General features: G+C 40.6%; 1 protein-coding gene across 1 annotated transcript; it reads left to right on the top strand.

Annotated features, from left to right (window-relative positions):
- Positions 1-482: 482 nt before the first annotated feature.
- Positions 483-1,541, top strand: LOC149150884 (putative pentatricopeptide repeat-containing protein At3g13770, mitochondrial). Its single transcript, XM_089442976.1, has one exon. The coding sequence runs from the start codon at positions 483-485 to the stop codon at positions 1,539-1,541; it is 1,059 nt and encodes a 352-aa protein (XP_089299102.1).
- The last annotated feature ends 200 nt before the right edge of the window (positions 1,542-1,741 follow it).

Below are 1,741 nucleotides of genomic sequence, written 5' to 3' on the forward strand. Positions count from 1 at the left end.
GTCAGGTAGCATCCACTGCACAGGTTTGATACTGAAGTTCAAAATATGACTGCCAAGATAAAGAAGAACGTAAATCCATTGATGCAATGCAATTACAACCACAGAATCATAATAGAAAGTTGAAAAATGAAAATGAATACAGAACACGAAGTGATTGTGTGCACCTTTGGGATGAAGTTCAAAATATGACTGCCAAGATAAAAAAAGAACCTGCAGTCCCTGCTGTACGTTAGGATCAGCCACTGTAAATCCATTGATCAATCTATATCAACCCAATGCCCTTGTTTTTGCTAATTATGCAAGTAAATGCAATGTCACATAACTTGGAAAAGAAAATCAAACAAACTAAAAGCTATGTAATTTCAGTAGTACCATCAAATTTGACACTGGTTGGAAGCTTTTGATGCAATGGAGCAAGCCACACCAAATTGTTACAGGTATATTGTTTCTCTTTCTTATGCTGGCATTTAAGACAAAAGAAAATGACTTATTTCGCTAAGCTACTGCATCAGCAAAGTAATCCCTCTGCAAGCACAACTGACAATAATGGCTTTAAATTACAACCCAAGACATTGAAATTTTTTAGCAAAGAACTGGGAGGTGGCCATGATGAAAGTGGCATTCAGGAATATGATAACACACTGCTTGAAGAACTGCCAATGAATGAAACTTTGAATGTTTTGTCTACTGGTAATCAAAGAGGGAGTTGGACAGATTCCTATAACTATTGTTGCCTATTGCAGGACTGCATTTATGAGAAAAAGGTTGCAGAGGGAAAGGGATTGCATGCTCGCATGATCCAAGATGCATTTGAACCAGACGTTTTTCTGAGCACAAAACTTATCATTTTTTATGCGAAGTCTGGCAATCTGGAGGATGCACGCCAAGTGTTTGACAAAATGCCCAAACGAAATTCCGTCTCATGGAATGTTCTGCTTGCAGAATACTCTCGTCGTGGCATGGATGAGGAGGTTATAAGTCTTTTTGGGCAAATGGGAGAGACAAACATGACACCGGATGAGTTTTCTCTTGGAAGTGTTCTCAAGGTGTGTGCTAGCTTAGTAGCACTAGAACTTGGGAAGCAAGTCCATGCCTATACTATCAAAAGTGGGTTTGGGTTTAATGTTGTTCTCATGACTGCTCTTGTTGACATGTATGCAAAATGCAAATGTATCAAGGATGCACGTCGAGTATTTGATGAAATGTCTCTTAGAGATTTAGTGTCCTGGACTGCCATTATTGCAGGTTATGTGGAGCAAGGGAATTGTAAGGAAGCCATGGAACTCTTTTGTAGAATGCCTTGGTTTGGCATCAAGCCCAACAAGGTCACATTTCGTACTACCTTAAAGGCATGTGCTAGCGTAGGGGACATAGAGCAAGGCAAGCAGATCCATGCCCATATGGTTATAAATGGGTTTAAGTTGAATTTAGTTTTAGGGAATGGCCTCACTGACATGTATTCTAAGTGTGGAAGCCTCGACAATGTGCTCCTTGTATACAAGATAATGAGCGAAAGGGATGTGGTTTCTCCAACTCTTTGAAGAAATGAAGGAATCGGGCTTGAAGCCTGACGGTGTCACCTTCTTGGCTGTTCTGATTGCTTGTAGCCATTCAGGTCTAGTGAATGAAGGTTGGCATTATTTCAATACCATGACTCGAGATCAGTGTATCCCACCAAGAACAGGGCATTACGCCTATATGGTTGATCTCCTTGGTCGTGCTGGTTGTTTGGATGAGGCAT

The sequence above is a fragment of the Pinus tabuliformis genome, chromosome 9, assembly GCF_031772625.1.
Source record: "Pinus tabuliformis cultivar Carrire ecotype Pingquan chromosome 9, CPIR1, whole genome shotgun sequence".
Classification (NCBI taxonomy): Eukaryota; Viridiplantae; Streptophyta; class Pinopsida; order Pinales; family Pinaceae; genus Pinus; species Pinus tabuliformis.

Bases quoted from the DNA above. Each gene is read 5' to 3' on its own strand.
- LOC149150884 (XM_089442976.1), top strand. From the start codon at position 483: ATGACTTATTTCGCTAAGCTACTGCATCAGCAAAGTAATCCCTCTGCA.